Source organism: Salvelinus alpinus, chromosome 24 (assembly GCF_045679555.1).
Source record: "Salvelinus alpinus chromosome 24, SLU_Salpinus.1, whole genome shotgun sequence".
In the NCBI taxonomy this organism is placed as follows: Eukaryota; Metazoa; Chordata; class Actinopteri; order Salmoniformes; family Salmonidae; genus Salvelinus; species Salvelinus alpinus.
Window position 1 is genome coordinate 18,827,976 of NC_092109.1, and position 27,955 is coordinate 18,855,930.

At 41.9% G+C, this 27,955-nt stretch overlaps 2 protein-coding genes across 4 annotated transcripts; one reads left to right on the forward strand and one right to left on the reverse strand.

Annotated features, from left to right (window-relative positions):
• Window positions 1-3,151: 3,151 nt before the first annotated feature.
• On the forward strand, window positions 3,152-14,973 carry LOC139552275 (WW domain-binding protein 1-like). Its single transcript, XM_071363834.1, has 4 exons — window positions 3,152-3,354; window positions 9,961-10,063; window positions 10,311-10,478; window positions 13,093-14,973. Exons 1-4 carry the CDS (start codon window positions 3,292-3,294, stop codon window positions 13,599-13,601), a joined length of 843 nt encoding a protein of 280 aa, XP_071219935.1. The 5' UTR covers window positions 3,152-3,291; the 3' UTR covers window positions 13,602-14,973.
• A 5,641-nt stretch (window positions 14,974-20,614) lies between these two features.
• Window positions 20,615-25,557, reverse strand: LOC139552274 (VIP36-like protein). 3 transcript variants are annotated; one of them, XM_071363833.1, is made up of 9 exons: window positions 25,333-25,557; window positions 24,973-25,091; window positions 24,595-24,712; window positions 24,422-24,504; window positions 23,995-24,027; window positions 23,530-23,691; window positions 22,702-22,816; window positions 22,246-22,368; window positions 20,615-21,671 (listed from the first exon to the last, which is right to left on the reverse strand). In XM_071363833.1, the coding sequence occupies exons 1-9, from the start codon at window positions 25,460-25,462 to the stop codon at window positions 21,589-21,591; spliced, it is 966 nt and encodes a 321-aa protein (XP_071219934.1). In that variant the 5' UTR covers window positions 25,463-25,557; the 3' UTR covers window positions 20,615-21,588. The 3 variants fall into 3 exon arrangements, with proteins under 3 accessions (XP_071219934.1, XP_071219933.1, XP_071219932.1); XM_071363831.1 differs by having other exon boundaries at window positions 21,491-21,777; XM_071363832.1 differs by lacking the exon at window positions 23,995-24,027 and having other exon boundaries at window positions 20,615-21,777.
• Between the last annotated feature and the right edge of the window lie 2,398 nt (window positions 25,558-27,955).

Sequence of the window (27,955 nt, forward strand, 5' to 3'; positions counted from 1 at the left end):
ATTACTCCAAGTGAAAGACTTGTCATTAGGAAACTTTACTCTCCAAAGATCTATAATATCAAACCTTTCCATAAACTGCCTAAAACTTGTATTCATAGAAGTGGACTTTCCCGGAGGCCATCTATCAATTAAATTATTTGTAGAAATATTAAAATCCCCACCTACTATAAGTAAAGCATTAGGCAATTTGGTTAGCCAATGGAGAATACGCTTTTCTAAGGATTCAAGTCAGTGATCAATTTCAAGTTTGGAATTGTACCCATAAATGTTGGTAATAATAATGATGATGTTGTTACAGTTGATAACAAGACAAAGAATGTGACCGGAAGGTTCAGAGTCAGAGTGCAAAATACTTCCATTGAATTGATTCTTTAGTGGTAACTCCAGCAGAGAGTTCAAAACCATGAGAGAGACATACTGCCCTACCAAGCAAAAAGGCAGTAGCTGCTCATTTGGTCAAAAATGAGTTAATGTCATTTTTGCTACATTAAATACATGCTTAATCATCTGGACAAATATACTGCCTCTATTGTATTGTGTTTTGGAGAAAATGGGGGTCATGTTAGCAGTAACTGCATAAAGTTACTGTGAAACCAAGGTAAATAAAAGCCATTTTTCTCAGTTCCACGCTATGAGCAGTTAATGCCTTTTCGCTTGGTAGGGCAGCATACATCATTACCCCACTGAGATCTCCAGAAGTTGACGTCGGTAGCAACTGAATGAGACTCTTGAAAAAAACAAATCTGCTTTATAAAAATAAGGCTTTGCGCTTTACATTATTTCTTAACCCCCTAGCACTGAGTGAAACTATAGACAACGACAAAGTGGAATTTTGAACAAAGTACAACGAGCTAAACAACAATCGCAAATCAAATAAGAATGAAAGGAAACCAGCGTTGCTCACCATATAGATATAAATGATTGAGTGAGAGTAGTTCAGCATAACAAAGCTAACCGCCAGAACAAAAAACAACAAAGAGCTTGCTCACTGACTATACTGCAGGTAAAAAAATATCAGAAGTGAGAGAACAAATGAAATAGTAAATATCCATTACTCCAGTAGTCCTGTGCAGTTAGAACGAAGGTTATATCACCTTAGAGCCGGGAGTGGGATCTGCTCACATCAGAGGTAGCCATCTAGGTAGCCTATGTTGACCAACAGGCACAGTCTATGACAGTTCTCAAGGAGTAAGGTTGATTTCGGATCAGTTGATGAAAGCGCGCCCTCCGATGAAGTAAGCCGCGTTCACTTCTTTTCATGCTTTTTCCACAGCTGGCCAGAGTTTCTCTCTCCTTTCTCTGTCTGCTTTCGAGAGGTATTCAGCAAACCGCAGATTGTTATCGCGTAGGAAAGTAGATTTCTTGGCTGCTTTCCAAATGGCATCCCTGTAGATCCATGATGTGAACTGGAGAATGACACCTCTGGGCTTGGAGTCACCCTGCCTTCTCGTGCCGAGGCGATGTACAGTGTTGACAACATCTGCTAGCCTTCTCCACAGGTAGGATAGCTTGGCAGACTTTAATTTGCTCTTGTCGCACGCCTCGGGAACTCCATACAGTCTTAGATTCCACCGTCTGGAATAGCTTTCGAGTTCCGCGATTCTTCTTTGGCACAAGTCCATCTTTCGCTCCTCCTTTCGACATGCTTTTCAATGTGGGCGACCTTCTTCTTAACGTTCTTGATTTCCATGCATGCGAAGTCAAATGTTTTTTTTAAGCCCTCGATTTTCATTGCGTTGTCGCCAACCGTTTTCTCTATGGCATCGGACCTTGCATTGATGAGCCTGGAAAGAGTGGCGATAACATCATTATTGGCAGCGGCATCTGGGCCCAGTTCAAACATGCCTTTCTTGGAAGCTGGAGGTTTGCTTGGGGTTATAGGCAAAGAAGGAAAATCCTCATCTGACACGCAAAGTGTCATAGAGTCTGTCAGACCAGTATAGTTGTGGCAGTTGACAATCAAAGCATTTGCCTCCTGTGTAATGACATTAGATGATGCCTGAGCATTGCTAGCTGAGGAGGTAGCCATAAGATTTCTCTTTCTGTCGGCGTGCTGTGACATTTTGGAAAATATCATCTTAAATCATCAATAACCTGGTGTTTTTAGCAAGCAAAGTATTCATTTGGTAGTTCAAAATAATACACTTTTCACTATCTTTCGAAAGTTTGTAGGAAGCGTGCGCTCAACCTGCCATCTTGGAGCCTCTCCTAAACAACTCATTTCCACATGCCCACTACATTCCTTTCAACACACCCAATCTTTGACACGCCCACTACTTTCCTTTCGACTCGCACATACTCCGGTCGCCATATTGAGTGACAGCTACCCCCTTCTCGGATTTGTTCCAACTAGGTACCACACCTGATCAACTGAGCTAATTGACCAGTTCAGTGATTTCCTAAATTCAACACACCTGGTCTTCCAAGTTGGTTAAATCAAAAACATGACCAGCGTTGCTTACCCTTGGTCTACAGGTAACGCTAACATTTGGGGATTTTTTTTTCTTCTTCTTCTTCTTCATAGCATTTGCTATTATTTTTGCTTGTCTGAAAATCATGAACTTTACTACCAGTACATATGATGTCCTCCAATATTTGTATTTATTTTTCCTGTTGAAGACTTATTACAGTAAAGTACACACATTAAAGGGTAAACAAATATATGTTTTAAAAAACAACAACAACCAAAAATTTGACAATTAAACTTCAAGGAGTTGGGCAGGGTTGTCAAACTCATTCCATGGTGAGCAGAGTGTCTGCAGGTTTTCCCCTTTAAATTAAGGCCTAGAAAACCAGGTAAGTTCCTTACTAATGAGTTGACCTTAATTCATCAATGTCAAGTACAAGGGGGAGAAAAAAAACACACATACTTGGCCCTCTGTGGATTGAGTTGGACACGTGGAGTAGGGCATTCAAGGAGTTGGTTTGATGGGAAGTCGTAATGCCATCGGCCTTTTTCCCAATATGTCATGACTTAAATGGGCCACCTATTGAGATGTTCATTTTGTTACACACACCTTTTAAGTAAATCCGATGTTAAATGAGGTGAAAAGGAGACAGGAGTGCCACTTCAGAAGTTGCCCAAAATACTTCTCCAGGTGTATGACAACACCGCCACCCAGTGGCTAGTGCAACATCCCTGTTTCTGGTTCAGATTTGAGTCACTGAACGCCTTCCGACAGAGACAAAACATGTCACGTACGTAACGGTTTGAATTAGCTGTTCATTTCACAAATTGTGGATCAACTGCTATATGATTCCCGTCGTGTTGTTGGCCAACAACCCAGAAAGATGCCACAGAAAACACTGGGATCCATTGTAGGTCTGCTTTGCATCGGGACCTGTTTGGTACAGGTAAGCTGCAGTTTGCGTTCATAGCGCGGTAAGCGCTTTTAACCAAGCCCGTGGATCGCAGCTGGATCCTAGGCCTTCTATTGTGCCTTTTTGTTTCCCCACAAAGGAACTTGGGCATGGCTCGCTAGCAACTCCAACTTTGGGTGACGTCAGTTTGGACAAATCGTGTGTTTGTTGATATATTTATAGTTTCTATGTTTATAGCTTGAAATACTTAAGATATTATCCGAAGTTCTGAAAGTATTGGTAAGATTAGTTGATAAACCACCCATAGCTAGCTACCCTAACGTTAGGTTATTTTGTCTGGTAGAGCACCGCAGTATATTTTTTTGCTTTCGATATTTTGAATTTGCTAATTTGTAATTTGTTCCTAGGATGATGCCAGTTCGAATCAGATGACGGTAGAGAAGAAGGTTCACACTTTGTTTTTACCGATAGATGGGTTTTTCCTTAAGAGGGTAAAAAGGAGAAAATATGCTGTTTTCTTGCGCTCCGGTGGTGTAGGGGACCTTAGTAAAAGTACAATACCGGTGATTGCGTGAAAGTAAAACAAATATATACATTGTGTTCCAATTCAGGAGAATTAGACCTAATATAAAGATTATACACACTGCTTCGGGCCTCCAGTAGCTGAAGGCCCAATATTTTGTTGGGATTACCTTTTGGTTACTAAGAGTGTTATATTTAACCCCCCCCCCCCTCATCCATGCTGTATTAATGATATTTCCAGTTCACCACTTCTCAGATTTATTTAAAAAAAAATATTAAAATATTTTTTTATTGGCATATTTCTTGTGATAGTTCTAAATGTTAATAACTCCCTATCCATATGATCTACAGACAAGTGTGGTGGGTTCCTTTACCTCTCATATGAAAGGTACACTTAATTTTTCCAAAATTCCTTTCCTTAATTTTTTTAAAGCAATTTATCCTGTTATAGCTGTGTTTTTTTGTTCGCATACAGATTTAATTTTCAATAGTTTCTTATCCAAATGACCTATGTGTAAAACCACTTGACATTAGGGCAGTCCCTCTTATAGGCTAGGTGGAAGTTTCAAACTGCTTATACCAGTCTCCACAAGCTTTGATCTCCACAAGTGCATATGTTTTAGGTGTTGTGCCCATGACATTCCTGTGGAAGATGTAGTTTTTCAGAAGGGGCAAGAAATGGGTATCTTGGCTCTGGTTATTGAATAGCTTAACATGGTAGGCCTACTTCTCGTGAGAGAATAGGTTCTTACCCCGGTGTCTTGGCTAAATTCCCAATTTGGACAATACCATAATGTTTGTAATCATTCCTCTGACACGTAATTATAGCTCATTCAATCAACTCTCCACCCTATGCAACTAACACTTGTGTTGGATGCAAAAAAAATATTTTATTTAAACTACTAATAAAATATTTACGTTTCGGGCTTCATCAATGGCCTTCATCAAAACAATGACAGACGGAATGGACAAGTACATAGGGATTAGGGAAGACAATCAGCTGGTGGTGCCAGTGAGAGGTGTCTGTCAATACAAGTAGGTCCACAGGGTAAGAGGTATTGTGGTCAATGGCTCCACCTAGTGGTGTATATACATGATGTGAAGTATGTGCAAAATAGAAAATATTTTTCAGCTTTAGATTTCTAAACCATCTTCATATAGAGCTACAGAAATGTTGATCTGTATGTGAACAAATAACCACAGCTGTAATAGTATAAATATCTGTAAAAAAAATAAAAGGAGGTATTTGGGGAGAAAAGAAAAGGTGTACCCTTAAGACAGGTTATAGCTCATGGACAGTGAATTATTGAAAAAAGGACCAACAATTGGAAATATTCATGAAATCAGAGCAATGGAAATTCTAATGGGTGTACTATGAAGGAGGGAGGTCTGTGACTTAACATCAAGTGGTTTTACAGGTACAGTGCCACAGACAGAGGTTCACCACGCTGTCTGTGTGGGTGGACCAATTCAGTTTGTCCGTGATGTTTACGCCGAGGAACTTAAATATAATGTTTACATACCCTACATTACTCTTCTCATATGTATATACTGTACTCGATACCATCTACTGCATCTTGCCTATGCCGTTCTGTACCATCACTCATTCATATATCTTTATGTACATATTCTTCATCCCTTTACACTTGTGTGTATAAGGTAGTTGTGAAATTGTTAGGTTCGATTACTTGTTGGTTATTACTGCATTGTCGGAACTAGAAGCACAAGCATTTCGCTACACTCACATTAACATCTGCTAACCATGTGTATGTGACAAATAAAATTAGATTTGATTCAGTAAAGTATTCCGACCCTTTGACTTTTTCCACATTTTGTTACAGCCTTATTCTGAAAGGGATTAAATATGTTTTCCTCCGCAATCTACAAACAGTACCCCATAATGACAAAGCAAAAACAGGTTTTTAGAATTTTTTGCCAATTTATTAAATTTTACATTCAGACCCTTTTGCTATGAGACTCAAAATTGAGCTCTGGTGTTTCCATTCATCATCCTTGATGTTTCTACAACTTGATTGGAGTCCACCTGTGGTAAATTCAATTGATTGGAGAGGATTTGGAAAGGCACACACCTGTCTATATAAGGTCCCACAGTTGACAGTGCATGTCAGAGCAAAAACCAAGCCATGAGGTCGAAGGAATTGTCCATAGAGATCCGAGACAGGGTTGTGTCGTGGCCCAGATCTGGGGAAGGGTACCAAAACATTTCTGCAGCATTGAAGGTCCCCAAGAACACTTAAATGGAAGAAGTTTGGAACCACCAAGACTCTTCCTAGAGCTGGCCAAACTGGGCAATTGGGAGAAGGGCCTTGGTTAGTGAGGTGACCAAGAATCTGATGGTCACTCTGACAGAGATCCAGAGTTCCTCTGTGGAGATGGGAGAACCTTCCAGAAGCACAACCATCTTTGCAGCACTCTACCAATCAGGCCTTTATGGTAGAATGGCCAGATGGAAGCCACTCCTCAGTAAAAGGCACATTACAGCCCGCTTGGAGTTTGCCAAAAGGCACCTAAAGACCATGACCATGAGAAACAAGATTCTCTGGTCTGATGAAACCGAGATTGAACTCTTTGGCCTGAATGCCAAATGTCATGTCTGGAGGAAACCTGGCACCATCCCTATGGTGAAGCAGGGTGATGGTAGTATCATGCTGGGTCTGAATACTTATGTAACTGACATTTCAGTTGATTTGTAATTAACAAAATGTTAACTTTTTTTGCTTTGTCATTATGGGATATTGTGTGTAGATTGATGTGGGGGAAAAAACTATTTAATACATTTTAGAATAAGGCTGTAACATAACTAAATGTGGAAAATGTCAAGGGGTCTAAATACTTTCCGAAGGCACAGTATGTCATTTGGATAAGAAATTATAAAAAAAAAAAAAAGATCTGTATGTGAACAAATAACCACAATTGTAATAGGATTAAATATGTATAACATCTAAGGGGAATTATTTTGGGGGAAAAACTAAGGTGTACCTTTCATGAGAGGTAAAGGAACCCACCGCTCATATGGATAGGAAGGTATTGAATGTTAGGTATAATTTTAATAAAAAATGGCAAGTTACAACGTATATTTGTAGAAAACGGTGAGCACTGGCGCAAATGAGAGCCATGAGCGTACAGCCGTCGCTTGCGCCTCATCTCCCTACAGTGCTAATGGTGCGCATCAGTTATTTCAGATGGTGTCAACGTAATGACATTTTGAGAGTAGAATGTTTTTTTTAAGTCACAAGAAGTGACCTTGTCAGTCGTTCTATTAAAAATCTCCCCCAGCAAAGAACCCACCCCTACCTTTCCCACCGCTGCTGAAAAATATCCTAGGGGAAACACTGAAGATCATAGGCAGGGGTGGGTTCTTTGCTGGGGGAGATCTTGTAATTTTTACATAACACATTCAAAATAAAGTATCACATTTCAAAATGTAATTGTTGTGGGGGGGACAAAGTTGGCTTAAGTGCTCTAGATCATTTAAGATGCACTATACAGAAATCTAATAGTTCGCCTACAGTAATTTCAGTTTGTAACAAAACAAGTAAGTATAGTGTAGAGAATAATTGTGCCATCTAATCTGCTGTGAAATATATTTTCCATAACAAAAAAAATATTGTATTTCCAACTGTTTGAAGCTGGTGTACAAAAGTGAGACGGGGAAAAACTAAACGGGAAGCATAGAAATAGCGCACTTAACAGATCTACCGCTTCTTAGGCTTGGTTTCAATGAGAATGACAGATCTATAACTCACTTTTCTATGTGATTTTTCAGTTCTCCAAAAAGAACATTATTGCAGCTTTAATTGATTAAATCCTGTAAACACCAGGTTCTGCTGATGGCGCTTTTTTAAGATGGTCCTTTAGCCTCATGTATAATATTTCCCCTTTTTTTTTTCTTTTTTTTTTTAAACCAACAAAGTCACTTGAAAAATGGGATGGATTTGAAAAAAGTTTTACCCTTGCTCTCTACCGTCATCCGATTCTACTTACCACTCATCTTCCTAGGACCTTCAGTGGGTGAGGTACTGACGAGCAAACTTCGAATATCCAAACTGAAAACAAATTTGATGTGGCGGTCCACTAAACTAGCTAGCTAATGTTTGCAAGCATAATATTTTGTAGACATACAGTGAGTTTTTATCTGTAGCTACTGGACAATTTACTATTTTGAAGTATACAACAAGTCACTTCGATAGTTGGCTGTTAGCTACCACCAGTAAACACAGTGCGCAAAAAAACTGGTTAGCTGGCTAGCTAGCTTTCTAGCTAAGTAACTGCACTTTTCCTTTTATGTATTTGTTGGTAGTGGTGCATATAACTTGCTGTAACTGTTAGCTAGCTACTGGCCACAAACCAGTTTTATTTAGCCTATTACACTACCTGGTTAAAATGCTACTCCGCTAGACTTAGTTAACACCTTGAGTGCATTTGGCAGCTTCTATGATATGTTTGTATAATCAGGGGATGTCACTTACCTGTCAATGCAACACCTACAGTGCATTTGGAAAGTGTTCAGACCCCTTGACTTTTCCCACATTTTGTTACGTATATTCTATACATTCTATACATATTCTAAAATGTATAAAATTATTTCCCCCCCTCACCAATCTACACACTACCCCATAATGACAAAACAAAAACAGGTTTAGAAATGTTTGCAAATTTATCAAAAAGAAAAAACTAAAATATCACATTTACATAAGTAGTCAGACCCTTCACTCAGTATTTTGTTGAAACACCTTTGGCAGTGATTACAGCCTCACTGTCTTCTTCGTATGACACTACAAGCTTGGCACACCTGTATTTGGGGAGTTTCTTTCATTCTCTGCAGATCCTCTCAAGTTCTGTCAGGTTTGATGGGGAGCGTCGCTACACAGCTATTTTCAGATCTCTCCAGAGACGTTCGATCGGTTTCAAGTCCGGGCTCTGGTTGGGCCTTTTCAAGGACGTTCAGAGACTTGTCCCGAAGCCACTCCTGTGTTGTCTTGGCTGTGTGCTTAGGGTCGTTGTCCTGTTGGAAGGTGAACCGCCATCCCAGTCTGAGGTACTGAGTGCTCTGGAGCAGGTTTTCATCAAGGATCTCTGTACTTTGCTGATCATCTTTCCCTTGATCCTGACTCGTCTCCCAGTCCCTGCCGCTGAAAAACATTCCTACAGCATGACGCTGCCATCACCATGCTTCACCGTAGGGATGGTGCCAGGTTTCCTCCAGACGTGACGCTTGGCAGTCAGGCCGAAGAGTTCAATCTTGGTTTCATCAGACCAGATAATTGTTTCTCATGGTCTGAGTCCTTTAGGTGCCTTTTGGCAAACTCCAAGCGGGCTGTCGTACATTTTACTAAGGAGTGGTTTCCGTCTGGCCACTCTACCATAAAGGCCTGATTGGTGGAGTGCTACATGAACTGTGGGACCTTGTATAGACAGGTGTGTGCCTTTCAAATCATGTCCAATCAATTTAATTTACTACTGGTGGACTACAAGTTGTAGAAAAAGGATGATCAACGGAAACAGGATGCGCCTGAGCTCAATTTCGAGTCTCATAGCAAAGGGTCTGAATACTTTAATGTAAATTGGGTATTTCCGATAATGGTTTTATTTGCAAAAATTGTTTAAACCCGTTTTCACTTTGTCATTATTCAATTTATTTATTTTTTATATATAACTAAGCAAGTCAGTTAAGAACAACTTCTTATTTGCAATGATGGCCAAACCTGGGCAACGCCGGGCCAATTATGCACCGCGCTATGGGACTCCCAATCACGGCCGGATGTGATACAGTTATGGGGTATTGTGTGTGGATTGAGGCTTTTATTTAATCCATTTTAGCATAAGGCCGTAATGTGGAAAAATTGAAGGGGTCTGAATACTTTCAGAATGCACTATTTTGTCATTTGATTTAACGCATTGAATGCTATTTGAATGTTCATCCACAGTGAAAGTGGGTCTGTGACTTTGCAGGCTTGCTTGTTAGTGTTTTGTGCAGTAAATGCCAATGTAACTTTGTCAAACAGCTGAGCATGTTTGCATAATCCTGAGATTTTCTCCCAGTTGTGTGTGTGTGAGAGATGTCACTGAATAGCATGCCTGTGTGTTTGTGTTTAGGGTAAGGAGTTCTGTTTTGGAGTGAACAATGAGCAATACCGGTGTGAGATGGGGTACTGCTGCGGTGAGACGGAGTGCTGCACCTACTACTACGAGCTGTGGTGTACGTTCGGAGTTTCCTCTTCTATCCTTGCCTTTCTAGCACCACTCTGTCCCTCTTCCCATTATTTATTTTCCTCCGATTTTTACATTATGTTTTCTTCATTATGGGAATCTCTGAATTTGTCACTTTCATTGAGTCACTCCAATTTGACAAAGAATCATGTAGTAATGCTGAAATCAATAGCGCTGAAACAAATTAGCATTGGCCAAAATGAGTTGATTGAATGTAACTACATGATTTTATGCAGGGTTCTGGCTGGTGTGGACCCTCATCATAATGCTGAGTTGCTGCTGTGCCTACCGTCACCGTCGGGTCAAGATGCGGCTGCAGCAGGAGCAGCGCCAGCGCGAAATCAGCCTTATGGCCTACCAGGGTGCTTCTAGCTCCTTCATCTCCCCTCCACCCCTCAACCTAAGTGAGTTTCTCAGCACCAACTGGCTACTTATTGCACCTACTACATCCCTGAAATGACTTCACTTGTCCCTCGTGAGTTAACTGTTTAGAGTAATTAGGCCTGGTGGCTTGGAGATGCTTCTTAGCAGATTCAGAACCACACCTGACAATTAGTTATTTAGTTCAACACCAGCTAATCCTATCTAGACCGTGTTAACCCTTTACACTTGTGGGAATTGGCCTAAATGGTTAGGGCTACATTTAAATGTTCTTACAAAATAAATATTAAATGCATAAGCATGGTAGCATTTGAAAGGGAACAGTTTGGAGATTACGGGAAAATTATTAGACCAAAGTTGAGGACACAACAGGTCACCTGAAACCAGACTGAATCCAAACATTATACTGTTGATTTTATGTGCATTTTGATATTTACTTTTTTTCGCTGCATTTCTTGATAATGAAATCTGAAAATACTCTGGATACATTCAGTAAAGTGATAAAAATATTCCTGGAAAATCTGGGGTAGGTGCAACAGACAAAAAAATGACACGGATTTGAGTGAGAGGATTAACTGGTGTCTCCATGTGGCCACACACCTCTCCAAAGTGTGAACAGTTCCTAGGTCATTTCAATGCAATTTTGACTAAAAGAAGAGTCTTCCACTAAAAAGTTATATATTTTTTGCTGTGCTGTTGAACTAGAGCAAGCACACTTCTAGTTGTTTAGAATACTGCATCCCCGCCATCACACAATTACTTTTTACGCAGTCCAAAAACGGCCCATTTTTATAAATCACAATGGGGTCAGGTGGGCATCATTTGAAAGCTTCTTCTATTACCAACATGACAAGTTTATAGGGTTGTCACGATACCAGAATTTTTACTTGGATACCAGGTTTAGTATCGCAATACTCGATAGCATCATATTTCCCAATACCAAAATGATACCAGAGCAAAAAAATAAGGCATATTAGCCAAAGTCACGAAATGGTACTTGATCCAGACAGATTAAGTCAGCTACAGCTCTGTTCAATCATTGCATCTTTTGAGTTTAAAATCATTGCAGTTGCATTTAATTACGTCGACATTTGAGACGTCTGTGTATGCATTAATGAATCAATTATACAGTCAATTTTACTTCGTTTTTACCAATCTAACGACATAATGGGAATCATTTATTTGAATGGTAAATCTCTATTGATAAACTAGGTACATCAAGATGTAGCCTAGGCCTATCCACAATACAGGTCAATTTATATTCAATAGGAGTGTGCATGCATTGAGTTAGAGCTTGTTTTGGCTGATTTCATGGGGCAGTTGACAAGCTGTTTCCCTTCCATGTGGCATTTTATTGTACTGATCAACAACATTTGCCTAGACGTAGCTTATTTTATAAAACTGTGTGCTGTCTCTTTAGCTAGTAATGACGTCATTTGCGAAGCAAGAGGGGGGCGGCCTGTCGGAGCACAGTCAGTTCGCTGAGGCAATAGATCATCTTTGGGAGAGACGTGAGAGAGACCGAATAAGTGAATGAATTAAGTTTTTGGTGGCAATCAGCATATTTTGCATTATGGTTTGCATATTATGACAAAGTACTAGGGTAATGGATTGATTTTAGCTGTCAGCTAGCAAGGAAATTTAGCCTACAAAGCTGGAAACTACGGGTATCTTCGTCCATTGTAAAGGGTTGTAGCCTGTATGGACATTGTTTTGCGAACAGTAATTAACAGTTTCTACATGCTGTGTCACATTATTCAAGCGTGTCAACTTCTGTGGCGCATGAGCGGGGAGCTAACATGATGCAGCCCAGACTCCCAGTGCAGGCTAGCAATGAAGTGGAGCAGGCACGGTACGCACTATAATAAGGGGTTGGCTGCGCTGATAGACAGGCTTGACACGTTTGACGGAAGTAAAAAATAAAAAATAAAAAATCTAGTACCGAACCATTTTTCATGTTCTACTATCGAAAAAGTACAGAAGTTTTGGTTTACCGAAAACACCAAGCTAAGTTATAAAATATGATCTTAGTGTCAGGCTTTTACAGGGCAATTCAGAGAAACAGATCGTAATTTTGATACGCGTAGAAAGGAGTCGTGCATGTTCTGCAAATTTTCTTCACAATAGACAAACGGGCTCATTCTGTTCAGAACAACCCAGGGTAAGACGCCATGTCATCTTGTAACTGTACATCAAACATAGCGATCAGAGACGTTGACACGGTATATGATATGGAAATGTGAAGTTCGCATTTGGACTCATGGCTGTTTGGCTTGATTGTATGACATCGAAAACGGGATTTATTATAATCAACGTCTCATCTTTCAAAATACAGAGTCCTTTTAATTTACAGCTTTTCCCCTTAGACAACAAAATGTAGCAAAAGTTGCCCAATTTGCAGGAGGGATGGGGGCAACTTGTCATGTGCTGTGCTCAAGTTTCAGAACGGCGGTCAGTCAAAACCTATACAGCGCAGAGCTTGAGCTCTGACGTCATTTATAGCATATTACTGTACAGCCACTTCAATCCAATTCAGGTGGTATCGGTGCCCAAATATGCCATTTTCAAACCATATATGGGTATGAGTGTAAAGGGTTAAGATGGATGACTCCTGTGTGTTTGTTTATTTACACCCAGGGTTCTGGACAGACTGCAAGCTTCCTGACTATGAAGAGGTGGTGGGTCATCCCCCGACTCCCCCTCCGCCTTACTCCGAGATTCCCCCAGAGACCACCACTGCTATCCTGCTGCCCTCCATCCAATCAGAAGCGGTCGTGGTGCTGGAGCCCCCAACAGAGGACGCGCCAAGAGAGGAGCAGACCGCCAATTCGTCATCAGACGAAGAAGCCGCGTCTGTGCCCAGCCAATCAGAGCGACCGGTGGAGGTGGACCCTGAAGGCCCATTGGAGGAGCTGCTGACCCGGCGCAGGCACGTGACGGGCGACTCAGGGATTGAGGTGTGCGTTTGCCAACTAGATGAGGGCTCTGGGCCGGAGGAGGACGAGGAGCGGGTGTGTCAGGGGGCCACGGGGGACTGCTGCTCTGCCTCTGATCACCACCACACCCTCAGACACAAAGCGAGAACCCCTGAGCCCCAACCTCAGCCCCAGGGTCAGACCACCAGCACCGGAGACCGCCTGGTCTGAGCTCCACCACCTACCATCCCAGAGGCTGCTGTTGCTGCCCGATCTGTGCTTTAGGGAGGGAGACCCAGGAGAGCTCTTGTCATTGTCATCATAACAATAACTCCGACACCACCAGCAAATGAAATGCCCCACAATAACTCATCAAATTAACCAGGTTGTCCTGTTGTTTAACATCCTTCTCAGTTATGATCCATATAATGACGATGACAAAAAGAAAAGCTCTTATTTGAGAAATATGATTTTTCGTGTGGCCAATGGCTTAATTGTTTAATACCCATGGTCCCTCTGCTTTGTTTAGTTCTTAACAAGGGGATGATGAGGAAAAATGCAAAGTCTTCCTGGATGGGGGAGGGGCTGAGACTTCTAGAGAGACCACCAGGTGGTAAGAAGAGGTGTTGACGCTGGCACAGAATTGACTACATCTACCCACCCCCACTGTCTGGCCTGGACATTTTCTTCTGGTCCTTCTAACATTTCACCTACGTGGGGACAGGACAGTATACCGCAACAGTCACCAACCCACAGGCCTCTAGGCCCCAGCACATGAGGGTCAAAACAGAAGATAATGCTTCAAGACACAATCCTGACCTGAGGGGACTGAACAAAGTGTACGAACTGTGACAAATGGAACTTGTTTTGTTTTTGTAAGGGTGTGTACTGTGTAATCTAGGAGACAGCTGCAAAGTGATGTCACCCCTGAGTCATCTTAGCCTGTGCCTGGTTTCCTCGCGGAGGGACAGCAGGGCTATTTGCATCCAGAGAAGAGGCTGGGAAGGGGAAGTGAAGATGTGCCTGTCTCTTATAGGCTCTCCCTCTCTGGACTGTGTCCCAGTAACATCAGACTCCTCCCCCTGAATCCCCCCACTTCCCATCCCTCGTGACTCCTCCAGTACTCCGGTCAACACTTGGCCAGACTGAAATGTATTGAATGGACTGGAACAGACGTTTTGATGTGCGGCCAAGTTCTGTCTGTGGCCAAGTGAACTGAAGACTGTAAGCTGTGACATTATCCCATCGCTGTGCCTGCAACTTGGTGTCTATAAAAAAGCCTCGTGGTGGTTGACCGTGTGTGTCCCAGCTCGGCAGTGATATTACCAGGAATACTGAAGGTTCAGCTCTATAGTACTTTGCTCCTTTATCATTTTCTTGTCACTGTTTTACTTCTCTCTATAACCAGCTTTGGCTGAGGCCATCTTACCCACATTAATAGCAACACAGCTCTACCAAGGTGCTGCTGTGGGTGTATTGTGTGTTTTTATAGGATGTGTAGAGGAGTAGTCTTATTTAGCGTAGCCACAAAGTGCCCTGGCCCCTGGTGTAATGCACTCAACTCACCAGGCTTTGGACCACTTTTATAAACAATGCACTAGGATTTTGCATAGAGTCATTTGTTTGTGTCTGTGTGTGGGTAGTGTGTTTTGATTCGTCGTGTCTGAAACATAAAGCGACACACACCCAGGCCATTGGCACCAAGCTGGCAGTTATGAATCGGCTGCTGTTTTGATCCAGCAACAGCCAGAGCCTGATAGTGACGCACGCAGCTTCACCACGAGTCTCCTGGTTGTGTGGGGCTCGGACTGAGTGAACCAAGGTTTTAAGTATAGACACCCTGTACTTAGTTTCATCATGTTATGACTGCACTGGGCCTGCAGTGTGCTGTTGCGTTCACCCTTGGCTTGCGGTGGTGTGTGAACCCTATAGGAGCAATGCTAGAGATTTGTGGTGGTATTTTCCATTCAGTGGGGTGGGCTTTGCTATGTGTGTAGTGTTAGCATAGCTGCACACTGATAAACTGCATGTTCCTCGGTGTTGTGCGTCGCTTGCCTAAGCATGTGTGTCGAAGCGTAGTTGTAGAATCGGGTGTGGAGTGCATGTGATCTTACTGTGCAGTTCCACCAAGAAGAAGAAGAAGCACCACAAGTCCAGCTGCTTTTTTGGTGGGGGGGGTTGTTTAAATGGCAGTTACGTTTTATTATTTAGGGTATTGATTTGCTTTCATACAGCACTGATCAATTAGGTTATGGACTGATGCACTGTTTATTATTAACGTCTAATGAAAAAGGAAATTGACACAGATTTATTCTGAATATCTATCCATAAATATGTAGGATCTTAATTTGATCACTCTGTTGCAGGATAACTTTCCTGCAATTCAGGAAATGTAAAACATTTGGTGCATTTGAGATTTTAAAATTCACATGGCACTCACACATCTGAGTTATCTTTGTTGCAGGTGCATGGTAACAGTTGAGAAAAAATAAGAAACCTGCACACTGCTCTGGCTAGTATCACTGCTCTTTATTAAGCTTTATGTATCAGCCTTAAGGCCTTTTGTACTACAAACTTTAATAGAATACTTATGAAATGCACATTGTTATATTTGGTGACATGTTTATTTTCCCTCGACTCCAACCCCATTCGATGCATTGTACTGGGTGGAGTGCAGCAATGTCTACATAAGGGTGCAAATTAAAAATACAAAAGCTCTGGGGAAAAAATTGCCTTGAGGCAGATATGTAAAGCTTAATAAAGAGCAGTGGTACTTTTTTTCTTTCTCTCGTGTATTTGAGATTTAAAAAGGATTCTGCAGTTTTGTAATTTTCACTTTGAAATTTCAGACATGATTGTATCAACCCCTACAAAAAATGTCCATGCATTATATTTTCACATTTGCTATTGCTGCATGATTATCTTCCTGCTGTAGCAAACTGGCTCAAATGTAAGATCCTACATCTAAGTTGTATGTCTTCAACAGTGTGAAGCCTTGATACTGTAAAAGTAACGTTTTAAAAGTCGTAGAGCATAGTCATGCACACAGTCCTGTTCTCATTCTCACATTAGGACAACATGTTTTTTATAAGACACCTTAAGCTGCCTTGGTAGGTTGCTAGGGAACAGACATGAGGATCGAGCTGCAGAAGGCCTATGAACAGACTCCGTTTAGAGGTCATTCTGAGGCATAGGGAAATGCCTTACTACGGTGGTCAGTTGAAGTTGGGTACAGGGAGACTAGATGTGTTTTAGGCTTCTGTATTTGATGAGTAGGCGGTTATATTTCAGACCTATGCTTTTTGAAGATGGCAAAAATGTTTGAGCATGTATTTTTTTCCCCCCTGGTAGTCCAGAGGAGTCCTTTATACAAATGGAGTCTGAAGTGTAAGCGTCTAACATGTATTGGTCAGCGCAACTTGTTGTTCTATGATGTGGTAAACTCAGTGAAACCACAAAACAAGATCATGACTCCCATATGTCGCAAAAACTGTGGCCTGTAGAATACGCAACATTTATTTAGTCAGAAAACGTGTATGAGAAATTCCCTTATCTGTGGTCATGTAGAATTTTTATCTTAGGTACCCCTATTTTGCGTAGATAAAAAAAAATAGTTTAGTTAAAGGATATGATGGAAATTAGTTTGATATTTGAACTGACCTGAAAGCATGTTGAATTAGTAAATGGAAGAAAAAAAATGTTCATGAATGCTTGTTTTGTTTTCTTGTGATTTCATATGATATGTTTTTTTTAATGGTTGGGGAGGCTAAAGTACATTCATTTTGATGCAGTATAGATGAAGGTAATGGAAATTGAAAAGGTGTCTTCTTGTTTTTGAAATGAGGATAATGGGGACCCATAGTTTCAGTCCCATTGCGCACTCTGCTTCCTGGTCAAGATTATTGCCAAACAAACTTCTTTGGCTTTCACATGTTTACCTAGATAAAGGGCTATCAGTCAATCATGGACAAACATCCTTCCATTCATCTGTTCTGTAATTTTCTTCTTTGCCTACAGTTGCAGACACGGTAATATCTGAACATAATTGTTTGGATATCTTTTCTGTAGTAAATAATAGGCTATTTGTAAAAAAAACTTTCTTTACAAATAGCCTATTTTTTTCTTTTGGTTTCAATGTTCAGAAGCGTGTATCTCTCTTTTGCGCTCTCTTTTCCTCTCAAGCCCCCCACCTGGTCCACATGGCCTCTCTGGTATACCAGCAAAGAGGGCACAAGCTAGGTTCAGTGGCAGGTTGGGTATATGGTCCCTGGTGAGGTAACTATCCCCAGGTGTGATTATTGGGGGGGCTTGAGTCATGGCTCATTGCATCCCTCTGGATCACGAGGAACCCCTCCCCCTCCAGGGGGCCCGAACATGGTAACAGAGAGTGCGTGGCAACCCTCACCAATGTTTGTCTTGCCCACGCATGTACTGCAGGCACAGTGCACAATTATATTTTGAGATTGTTTGCCAGTACCAACCAATTACTGTACTCAACCCACACGTGACGTCTCACTTACATATGCATACTGTCCTATTGTCATGAATAGCAAACATGCGTTTTTTTATGGACATCTGTATTTGACACTGATCAGAAATCGACTATTGGCACCAGTGCCATCAGTTGTCAGCTCAAGTTTAATTTACCTTGCTCACTAGGCCAAAGCTCTGTCATTGTATAATATCCTCCTTTTACCTGAAGTGTTCCTCTTCATTTCAGCTACACACGCCTCTGTAATATACTGTACCTGACTAGGCTATGCAAAAACATAAACCCACTGATGTATGCTGCAATAACTCCTGTCTGTAGTTGCCAGTACAAGCAATATTTCTGTCACAATGTACCTCAGTTGGTATGTGTAATGTCTTTGTTTAAAAAATATATATTTAACAAAAATGAATGGTTATTATTGCTACTGTCATTTGTGTGTATGCTTTAAAAGTAAATGTGTATCTACATGTTACCTCTTGGTGTGTGGGGAGAAAAGATGAAGCCATTCTAGTAAATGTTTCACCTTTCTGTTCATCTTTAGTGACATAGTGGATAGAATGTGTTGCTCTCATTCTAATCTGCTAAGAATATTACTCTTGCTTTTATTATTATGGGGGGATACATCTGTTTTGGTTGTTAAAGTAGTGTTTTGAATGCTTTTTGTGGGATTAATGCCATTTTGAATCTTTCCTCAGACTAACATTCTGTTTGCTCTGTGGGTACTTTTGCCACTGGTCCATCCCTTGTGTGTTGCACTGTCATGGCGCATTGGGTGTCTTTGTAAACCGCAGCACGTCTGTCCTTTGTTTTTAGTGTTTGAGGAATTTTCAATGACTAAATAGTAATAAGTTCTTGCCTTTTTCTCCTCGATTGCCCAACCTTTTGATATAGATAGCGACTGCGACCTGTATCAAGTATGGAAGCCAATATAACCCAGTGCTAGATGGCAGAGTGGTGACACCTCAGCTAGCTCAGAAGGTTTTTAATTTTTAGATGGTCTCACTTAGGGGTGGGTTGCACTTGAATTATACGGCAACAATGTACTTGCCCCATAATCAAGGATGCCCTGTAACCCAGATGTTGCTTGCATTTCTCCCTCAACCATAGTTGGATAATGTTAAGCGGATATTGATTCGCGTGGTAAGACTTTTCCAAAACGGCACAAATACCCACGCTTGAAAAGGAAGCGGTTGTCCAGAAGCGCATACCCCTATCATTATCACCTAGAACAAGCCAAAACAATTGGGGAATGCACTGAAATGTGTGGTACATTTGAATGCTTTGGTTTAGTGGGGGTCTGCTGTGTACTCTCGGGGTCATTTGTATTTTATTTTTTATAATAAAACAAACATTGGCACTCAACTGAAGTTGTACTGTCATTTTTGCTTTGAACTTTCTAGTTGATTGCTGTTGTTTCTCAAGCCTATAGTGTTGGCGTTTTGATATGCTCTCAGGTAGTCTAACATACTCCACAGTAAGCGGTTCCCCACCCAGGCATCTGAACCAGTTGAGCTATTGCTCTTGAGGAGCATCAGAAGGCAGAGTGAGATGGTGCCTGAGGCACGTGGCTCAGTCATTATTGAGGAGTACCCAAGACAGCCTCTAACATGCTCTTCTTTAGGGACAAAGTCACAAATGTAGTAGTCCCACATTGCCAGATATGCCTAAACGGATGGGGGCAAGAGTTCCAAGCATAATATTAGTGCAGAACACAAACTTAACCATGTGTGGTTTCATGATATACAATCGCATGACTTGAGTAGAATATTTCCTTCAATCTTCAGTGAAGGTAATACAACATTACCTGCTATCATTCCTACTTTGACACCCATTTGGTTGAAACTAGGCCAAAGATATGATGGGACTCGTTCGTCTCTACGGTATATCTTAATGATCATTATCCATTTTATTTACCTACTTTCCCATATCCCGAGCCGACATCACTAAGGGTTGTAACTTAATGGCAAGAAAAACAAGTTTACCATCAATATAGTAAACAAGCTCCTGTATTTTACATATTGTGGAAAGATGAGGCACAGACCCGAGTGGCTTAACAGGAGTAAAAGGCTGTCATACAGTGAAGACTGGGGAAAAGGCAGCATGTGCAATGCACTGTCTTCAAACACTGCTCATGAGACGAGACAGTTTAGATGCAGTGTGAGGCGCAGTGGATTGTCTTGTTTTTCTCAGAACGTGGAATTAAAATGGATTGTGTCTGCAGTATCCCGTTTAAAAACAATCCATTTCAGAGGGATGCTATAATTCAATGTTCCCAACCTTTTTTGGTTACTGTACCACCAACTGAATTTTGTTCTGCCCGGAGTACCCCCTCGTGCATTTTACCAGTAGGCCTATGGTCTCATGAGTTAAGTACCCCCTCGTGCATTTTACCAGTAGGCCGATGGTCTCATGAGTTAAGTACCCCCTCGTGCATTTTACCAGTAGGCCGATGGTCTCATGAGTTAAGTACCCCCTCGGGGTCCAAGTACTCCTGGTTTGGAACCACTGCTATCATTTATTGAAATTCCTTTGTTATGTTAATGGTTAAAATTCTGAGGTCAGGTCTGGGGAAAAACAGTAAGGTACACATTGGTTTCGAATCGAAACCACTGGCGAGGGCGCTCTGGTAATATGCCACAAAACCAAAACAGTTTGGGTGGGTGCAGAAAAGCAAAGGGGCACACCCTAACTTGAAGTTAAGTCTAAGTCTGTAAGATCAGGCAACTCAAATAAATGAATGCAACCAAAAGGAGAGGGATTGGTCACCTTTTCATTTCATATACAGAATAAAAGAAAAACGACCTAATCAATCTTGACATAAATAATGGTAAAAAAATTACTAGTCTAGCACCTTCATGCATTCTACTTTAGATTCAGTTTGACAACAAAAGCATATTCTCTGCAACCATACATTTTTCAAACTAATAAAATTGAGTATAAGAATTAATTGAAACCGTCTGAATCAATTGAAATGCACAAAGACTTACATTGATTGCAAGCACCATAGAAATATGACATGATGCTGTTTCTAGAGCGAAGCAGAAAAGCGACGGATCAATTGCCAGATTGGCCATTGAAAACATCTTTGGTGTGACACGGTTCAAGCGCTGATGGGACCTGGTCATGTGGGCTGTAGAGTTAGAACACATTGGTTACTTTGTCCCTTTGACATTCAAAACCCTAAAACTGAGTATAAATCCATCTCCCAAGACCCTTAAAAAGACAACCAAACTATTAACCAGCCATGGCACTGTCTGACAACACAGAGGTCATTTTCACACAGTAAGTACATAATAATGTAATGAAACAGGCATGGAGCAGGTCTCGAACCCTCGACCTTCTAGCCCGAGGTCCGGCGCGCTATCGACTGTGCCGCAAAAGCATGCTCGTGCAGCAGAGTCGATTTCCGCGCTTATAAACCCAGGGTCGTTACAATAATAATATGCTCTCTATATTTGTGTAGAGTAAGGCCTGGTTGGTGAGAGTAGGGGTGGGGACAGACAAACGTTCTGTATGTCTACTCATGGCAGGGGTCAGTGTGGTTGGCTACTGTAGTTGAAATGCATCCATCCGCTGCTCAGTCTTTCCCAGGATTCACTAGTGTTGTCCCAAGGGTACCTCTGTCCGTCAAGCATATTGGTCTACATTGGGAGGTCAGTTACATTGTCTCCATCTTGCCAGTCATTTCAGTGTCTCAGTGCAGTTGTCGTCAGACTACAGTAGTGGTTATGATGGGAGGCCTCCCTCCCGCTCTTTTTCCCCTCTCTCCGTCTCAGTAGAAGCGTTTGCGTCTGTTCTCGTTCCAGTGGCTGTAGACGATGAGGCCGACCACGATGAGCAGGAAACAGCCCAGCATGGAGAAGAGGATGGTGAAGAACATAGCAATACTACTCCACCCTTCTTCATTCTCACCCACTGACACAGAGAGAGAGATGTTAGTATGGATAGAAAGTGAAAAATAGTGACAAGGAGCCATAATAAGTAGGCCTTGTCTGAGCCAGAACAGCCCATAGGGGCAGTAGCCTATCTCCTGTTTCTGTAGCATGAGGCAGCTTGATGTACAAGTACACCCCCTGGACAGGAAGGTAGTTTATCACATGGCCTTACCCCCAATCCATCTCTTTAATGCTGAGTGACAAGCAGAAAGGCATCAGGTCCCATTTTTTGTGTCTTTTTGGTATGACCAGGGATCGAATCCCCAACCTTCTGCCAGTCTCAGGGTAGACACTACATGCCACTGAGTTGGTTAAAGAGCCCTAATAGTATAACATCATTTGATAGTATATGTATTTGAGCTTTTTATCAAGAATAACTATGTTATTTGAGTAGAGTAACGCCAATGAAGTGTATGTTCTTCTGTTTGTGTGAGGTAGTGAGCCTTACTCTTTAGTAGGTCCATGTTATCTACACTGGGTAGAGTGATCTCATCTTCCTCCTCCTTTTCCTCTGTCTCACTGCGTAACACAGTCAGCTGGTACAGTTTCAGGGAGATCACATCGTGATTGTCTGTGGAACAGACCGTTTCAGTCATTCAAAGAAAACTGCAGCAAGAACACCTTCAAATGGACCAAAATACAATATCTTAGTTCCCTATTAGACCACATGCCCTCAATTTGCCTTATGTGTGACATGAATTTCATTCTGGGCAGTGTAGACACAATGAGTACATCAAAATAAATGATAGTGATAATCTGGGATGGTCACGTCTCACTTGAAATTAGAGACCTCAATGAAACACCACGTAGATGAAGTAAATGAAAACTAGGCGCTAATTCATGGCAATAAAACAGCTGATTTCATTAATGCTACTATGTAAAACACAGTAGAGGGGAGTACTACCAGAGAGATCTCCAGTGACGGCCGAGGCTCCAAAGTAGTAGCCCTGGGGCAGCCGTACCCCCGGTATGTCCAGGCAGTCCCTCCATTCATGCTGCCCATCAATGTCAATCATAATCTAGTAGAGATAGAGATTAGGAGTATGGTTAACAGGGTCAGCCAGGTCACCCGTGATACAAGTCAGTATTCGACATCCATCTATTGTCTGACGACGCAGGGAGATGACGTGGAAACCGACCACCAGGTTCAAGTACAGCATAGGTCTTGGTTTTGCTAGGGTGCTGTGGACAGGGATGTCATACAAGCAAGCCAATACAGCAAGCATCTGCCTCTGGTGCCAAAGGTTTTAGGTTCGAATCCAGCAATATAACGTATATATATATTTTTTAAGCCTATCCCAAACCTTAACCATTCGGACTTAATGCCCAAACTTAACCCTAACCTCAAATGTTAGTTAATGCCTAAACTTAATCTTAAACACATTGAAATTTGACATTTGGAACAACTTCGAAATTTTACATTTTGAGAAACATGGATGAACATCTAATTCTGACGTGAGACTGTGAGAGCTAGTTGAACAGAGTATGCCCAGGCACTACCTAGCACAGTCAAAGCATCATATCTCTGACATTCTCTTGCAAAGTTGAGTTAACGGGTGTGAATGAAACAATTCACTTCAACACAACAGATTTCTGTTTGTATAGAAGTGACCCAATATGCATCTTGGATGAAATTAGGCATTACATTATTATTTAGTTAATACACAATAACTTGGATAGTGATAACATCGTAGAGTCGTTAAAATGTATGTGTGTGTGTGCCTGCTCTCACCGTGAGCCTGCGACGGACATATCTGATGAAGATGAAGGTGTCGTGGTTGAGGTTGCGCACCATGGCGTTGCAGCCGCCCAGCTCAGTGGGACGCCCGTCTCGTTCGTGGTCGTAACTAATGCTTCCGTTCCCCACCATGGCCAACACGAAGGGGAAGATCCTCTGGTGGAAGGTGGGAAAAAAGAAAGGAGGTACCAAATAGAGAGAGATAGAATCAGAACAACAGGTAAAAGATGCAGCATCCACAACAGTACAATACTGCCGGTAATATTTGCCTGAGTGACCTCATTCTCTACCTGATCCCCTACTCATTCAAATGCTAATTTTTATTCAAGGTGCAACCAATTGTTAATAGGTAGTAAACAACAACAATATGGGGCAGCATGTTCATTAGGGGGTTGATGAGAGTAGCTAAGGAGAGGGGTATGGGGGGCATTTGGTATGGGTGGTCCAAACATGGGGTACCTGTGTGCGTGTGGTGTACCTCGTCTTCTGTGCCTGTCTCCATAGGGATGCACAAAACAGAGAAGCACAACACAAGGCCCATTACACAGGTCTGTGAGCCCTGCCCAAAACAAGCACTCCCAACAAAACCTCATAAATATTCCACTGTATTGGCTTGCTTGTATGATTCAGGTCTGTTTTGAGGTGGGAAGTGTTGGTTGTCAGTTAGCTAAGGCCCCTCTCAGAGCACAGGAAGATCATGACATGTTGACCCAGATTTGACAGGATATGACACAAACACTGCTGCCAGACAGTACAATAAAATAAAAAGGAAGTGGTTGAGATAAAGTCCTATAATTTGTGACATAACATGTAACAGTATTGTAGCTACTCCTTCCCTCCACAGAAACACATAGAAGAGGTTGACGGGTATATGCACACACTGTACCTCAAGGTGTTTTTCCTCATTGGGGTACGTGTCCACAAATACACCCAGCCCTGTGAAAAGGTCCTGATTCCCAAACACAGGACCTACACAATGACAGAAATGCATTTATACAGTTGCATTGCATTGTACCAACACTCTGGTATTTCTGTTGGAACTACATTGTGGGACAGTACCTTTCTGCATGCGCTCCTTGGTGTACCAAATTGCCAGTCCATCCCCATTCAGATTCTTCTTGCCTTGGCCATGAATCTTAAAGTGCACTTGTAACTCCCAGTCCCTTAGGTGACAGGGCTGGCCACACAAACATACATAGATATGACCATTTTGGCAAAGCCATGCAAAATGTGACATGCATAGAGAGCAGTGGAGGCTGGTGGGAGGAATGGCATCAATGGAACGGTATCAAACATATGGAAACCATGTTACACTCCGTTGCATGAATGCCATTACAATGAGCCCATCCTCCTATAGCTCCCCCCACCTGCCTCCTCTGATAGAGAGAATCAGTATCAGTGATGTAGACTTAACAGTGTGCAATGTTCTGTACTCACAATGCGGCTCCACACTGCCCCCTGCTTGCTCTGCATGTCTGTTGTGAGGCGCACCTGCTCTGTGGTTACCATGGCATCGCCCATCAATTCCCAATGGGAGGAGCTGGACGACCCCACACCTAAGCACACATTATTTGCAACACACATAGAACAGAAAAGACGGAGGGACAGTTGTCATATTATATAAAACAAGTTGTACATAGCGTAGAGCCTTGATGTAGTGGCAGCAAAAAACGATCTTACGAGTATCAACACTCCACAGTCAGTATAACATTGTTGGAATGTCGAATATACAGCATTCATTTCAGCGTTCTCACATTATACTATAATAAAAGGGTGATACAATGGCGCTAACGTTACCTTGATAGGGTTTTGACAATGAATGCTCCCTTTTCAGAAACTCCTCCATTTCATGATTATCATCGTCGGCAAAAGATCGACAAGTTGTAATAAGAATAATCACAAACGTCCAATATGTTTTTAGAGCCATGGTCTGACGAAGAAAAATATCGGAGAGAATATTTAATATCTGTCAGTTGTTGTTTGTGGCGGCGGCCATTTTAGATTACGACTCCTCCCATTCAACCAAACAACGCCCTATGGCTTGTGATTGGTTTGTAGGGCTGCATTGCGTCTGGTTATTTGTTCACTCGGCTGTCAATCACTTTACACTTTCCAAATCAAATACAATTTTATTTATCACATGCGGCAAATACAACTGGTGTAGACTTTACAGTGAAATGCTTGCTTACGAACCATTCCCAACGATACAGAGTAAAAACAATAAAAAAAATATATAATAACTAACACGAGGAATAAAATTAAATACACAAGAATGGCGCTATATACAGGGAGTACCAGTACCAGATCAATGTGTAGAGAGAGGTACAAGGTATTTGAGGTACACTCTTAAGAAAAAAAGGGTTCCAAATGAGTTATTCGGCTGTCCCTATAGGATAACACTTTTTGGTTCCAAGTAGGACCTTTTTGGGTTCATGTAGAACCCTTTTGGGTTCCATGTAGAAACCTCTGTGGAAAGGGTTCTACATGGAACCCATAAGGGTTCTACCTGGATCCAAAAACGGTTGTTCAAAGGGTTACCCTATGGGGACAGCCGAAGAACCCTTTTAGGTTTTAGATAACACTTTTTTTCCTAAGAGTGTAGATACAGTATGTATATGAAGGCAGGGTAAAGTGACATTGTGATAGATAATAATAAGAGTAAAATAAACAGAGCAGCAGCAGCAAATGATGAGTGCAAAAGTGTATGTGAATGTACGTATGTCATGTGTATATGTGTTGTGTCGGTCTATGTGTGTGTGTATGTAGTGTATGGGTTTTGTGTGGGAGTGTCAATGTAGAGTGTGTGAGTGAGTGTGTATATAGTTTGTACACTGAACAAAAACAAAGATTTTACTGAGTTACAGTTCACAAGGAAATCAGTCTATTGAAATACATTCATTAGGCCAAAAATCAATGTAATTAAAAAGAAGTAGGGCATCGATCAGAAAACCAGTCAGTATCTGGTGTGACCACCATTTGCCTCATGTTGTGCGACACATCTCCTTTGCATAGAGTTGATCAGGCTGTTGATTGTGGCCTATGGAATGTTGTCTGACTCCTCTTCAATGGCTGTGTGAAGTTGCTGGATATTGGCGGGAACTGGAACCCACTGTCATACACGTCGCACCAGAGCATCCCAAACATGCTCAATGGGTGACATGTCTGGTGAGTATGCAGGCCATGGAAAAACTGGGACATTTTTAGCTTCCAGGAATTGTGCACAGATCCTTGCAACATGGGGCGGTGCATTATCATGCTGAAACATGAGGTGATGGTGGCAGATGAAGGCACGACAATGGGCCTCAGGATCTTGTCATCGTATTTCTGTGCATTCAAATTACCATCGAAAAAATGCATTTGTGTTCGTTGTCCATACCTGCCCATAACATAACCCCACCGCTACCATGGGGCACTCTGTTCACAGCGTTGACATCAGCAAACCGCTCACCCACACAATGCCAGTCTGCCATCTGCCCGGTACAGTTGAAAACTTGATTAATCTATGAAGAGCACACTTCTGCAGCTTGAAAGTGGCCATCGAAGGTGAGCATTCGCCCACTGAAGTTGCAGTCAGGCCAAGACCCTGGTGAGGACAACGAGCACACAGATGAGCTTCCCTGAGACGGTTTCTGACAGTTTGTGCAGAACATTTTCGGTTGTGTAAACCCACAGTTTAATCAGCTGTCTGGGTGACTGGTCTCAGACGATTCCGCAGGTGAAGAAGCCAGATGTGGCGGTCCTGGGCTGGCGTGTTTACACATGGTCTGCTGTTGTGAGGCGGGTTGGATATACTGCCAAATTCTCTAAAACAAAGTTGGTGGCGGCTTATGGCAGAGAAATGAACATTAAATTATCTGGCAACAGCTCTGGTGGACATTCATGCAGTAAGCATGCCAATTACATGCTCCCTCAAAACTTGAGACATCTGTGGCACTTTGTTGTGTGACAAAACTGTACATTTTAGAGTGGCCTCTTATTGCCCCCAGCACAAGGTTCACCTGTTTAATGATAATGCCGACTATTTAGCAGTCTGGCTATTTAGCAGTCGTATGGCTTGGGGGTAGAAGCTGTCTCTGAGCCGAGAGCCATTGCTCCGGTACCGTTTACCAGACGGTAGTAGTGTGAAAAGTCTATGGCTTGGGTGGCTGGAGTCTTTGGCAATTTTTCGGACCTTCCTCTGATACTGTCAATAGAAACATGCAGAGATTGGCTAAATCAGATCAATATCTAGGACTATGTATGATGCCTATTTATGATGCTACAGTCAGAAAGGAAGAGGCGATCCAGTACCTCTGCTACAGTGTGATCCACTGAGGTAGCCTATATGAACGTGTGACCGATATTCCGCTAAATCCCAATTTCAATTATGTGTTAATCTTGGTTGTCACTAGTTACAAACAGCCACAAAGTCAAAATTGGC